Genomic DNA, 2,627 nt, shown 5'->3' on the forward strand with positions numbered 1-2,627 from the left:
TTGCATCACATACACAACCGGCGTACAAAGAAGATCCGACTTTCTGGACACCCTTCAGTCTGCTCCAGTTATCTTGTTCATTGTCATAATCAGTAACGAGTAAGAGCTTGTTGCTCAGACGTACCGCTCGGAAGGGTCGCAGGTTCTTCCACAGGTAAGGCTGTCCTTCGCCATCGTCATCACTTGGGCGACGCACGTCGACCAGGCACGCCGTAAGGAGTTGTCGTCTGCACACTAATGACACTTCCACCACTTGAATTTCGCGGTATCATGCACAACAGCACGTACTGTACGAAGGACGGTGCTGAAGGACCAAATCAATGAAGCAGCGCATGCTCTCCATGGCTGGGGCTCAAAGACTGGAAAGGTACAAGACGCACGCCCCGCCCCGGTGATATCGTCGGTCGTCATCATCACCACCGGGGAGGGACAAGTCGCACGCCGCCGCCGCTCGACATGGTCACAGATCCACTAATCACATATCATCACCATCAATCTCACACACACATTCACAAACATGCATTCGTACGCTTGAAATAAATGCACCCCGCCCCGGTGATATCGTCGGTCGTCATCATCACCACCGGGGAGGGACAATTCGCACGCCGCCGCCGCTCGACATGGCCGCAGATCCACTAATCGCATAACATCGCCATCAATCACACACATATTCAAGAACATACCACTGTATATACGCATTCTATCCAAGCTGCATGTAATATACATGCACATGGTCGGTCCTCCCCGATGTCATCCCTCAGTTGCCCCACCATGTGCATAGCATAGCGCGAGGCGAAACGCGATGGATGGCAACGGGCGTTCATTTCCCGAGGCCGCTTGTTTTGTTGCTATCACACATTGAATGAAAAAACGTGTTTGTGGATGGAAACATGTAATAAATACCTGTGTTGTTTGTGTCCACGAGCGTTCATCTCTCGTGGACATTGGTGGACTCCAGGTTCTACCTCCTGTGCCCTCCGTACACCTCTTCAACTGCACCGCTCGTGACATCAACGACAGTATCGTGTGCAAGGCGACGAGACAGTTCGCGGTCCTCGTGACTTGAGCAGATGAGCAAGCGTCCGAGGCGCACAGGCTTCTCTCCCCAGGGCGGCAGAACCAGAGTCGATGCTTGCAACCTCGCAAAAGTATATCCGGAACATAAGTTTCATTGGACGGTTTGTTTCATTTATCCGGACTGAAATTTCGTGTCTTTACACCCACATTATCTATGAATGACCTCAACACGGTTGGACCATTTATGCTATGGTCAGGTAATATATAAGTTTATAAAGTTATGTATTTCAAGAATATTTGGTGGGACAGTTCCAACACATGGTCCGGATAACCTGTTCCAATCGTTTCATTTTAAGACTGCCTGTGATGCGCATAGCATGGCATCTGCGCGCGTGAAAGTATGGGGTAACGATAATGCTTGGGTACAGTTAGATGGGGAATACGGTAGGTCTGTGTCGTCTTCGACACCTGTGATTACCCTAACAAGCACCCACACTATCCATGATACTAGTAAGCATTTAGCAATTTTAGGTTATCTGCGGGGCAGGGCAAGGAACTTACCCATTTTCAAGTCGAATGTCCGGATGATTCGGCATGGTTACCGTGTGTAATGTATCGAGTTCATTCAGTATACTAGTAATCTATTGGAGGCTTTGGGGTCAAAAACTACCCCGACGTGATTGGCTTAATGGGAGTGATCATAAATTGGTACAGTGATCATAAATTGGTCATTTACGTTAGTGTATAATATTAAGTCAGGTACATATTCATTCTTTATAGAGCCAATTGGTCAATTGATTTATATAAAATACATCCCTTACTGTTGTCCAGTATTTTGCTTGGAAAATGGGACAATAGTGATAGATACTGTGAAAATCGATGTTTCAGTGCGTTTGTCGTATTCGTAAGGTGGCTGGCCTTACTTCTGATTATTAGCCAATCAGAGTGCATCAATGATTCTTTGCCATACAATAGGTCATGGCGATCAATTTTATCGACAAAAGTACCAAGATTCCAGCGACTCAATCACCTCACCTAAGTTTTCATGTCAGCAATTCATCGCACTCTCGAGTACACTCATTATCATTGTTACTTGCTTAGTCGTTGTTTTGTAAACTCTCCCCAATGGAGTCGACATCGAATGAAGAATGGTCGATGCGAATTTCTCGTTAGGAAGAACCAGCAGCATCACTACCGGTACTGGTACGTACTACTTCATGGTTTCGGTCGACACCAAGGTTCCAAGGCAAAATGAGGAAGTGATCGGTAGATCTACCATCAGTAAGGATCATATTATCGGGGCATAGTCACGAAGGGTTGACCAAATCAAGTCAATTGCCCGAGACGTGCAGTTGTCCAGACATGAGGCATAGGGCGATTGTTTCAACTAAGAGAGAAAACATGAGTGACAGGGTTCTCGTCGCGGTCTACTGGTAGTCGACGTGGACAAGGAAACCCAGGAAGTCGCATTAGAAGAACAACGAGTGATTGCTGTAAACGACCTATCTACAGTACAGTGCTGGCAATAAGTTTAGGACCACCTAGAAATTGGACAGGTTAGCACACTCAAGTAGTTAATCTCTGAATTTACAGACATTCTAGCAATACCA

At 46.6% G+C, this 2,627-nt stretch overlaps 1 protein-coding gene across 1 annotated transcript; it reads right to left on the reverse strand.

Moving 5' to 3' along the window:
• Positions 1-413: 413 nt before the first annotated feature.
• H257_19242 (hypothetical protein) lies at positions 414-645 on the reverse strand (the record flags this gene model as incomplete). Its single annotated transcript, XM_009848389.1, has 2 exons — positions 414-471; positions 530-645. The coding sequence occupies 2 exons, from the start codon at positions 643-645 to the stop codon at positions 414-416; spliced, it is 174 nt and encodes a 57-aa protein (XP_009846691.1).
• Between the last annotated feature and the right edge of the window lie 1,982 nt (positions 646-2,627).

This window comes from Aphanomyces astaci, assembly GCF_000520075.1.
Source record: "Aphanomyces astaci strain APO3 unplaced genomic scaffold supercont1.429, whole genome shotgun sequence".
In the NCBI taxonomy this organism is placed as follows: domain Eukaryota; phylum Oomycota; class Saprolegniomycetes; order Saprolegniales; family Verrucalvaceae; genus Aphanomyces; species Aphanomyces astaci.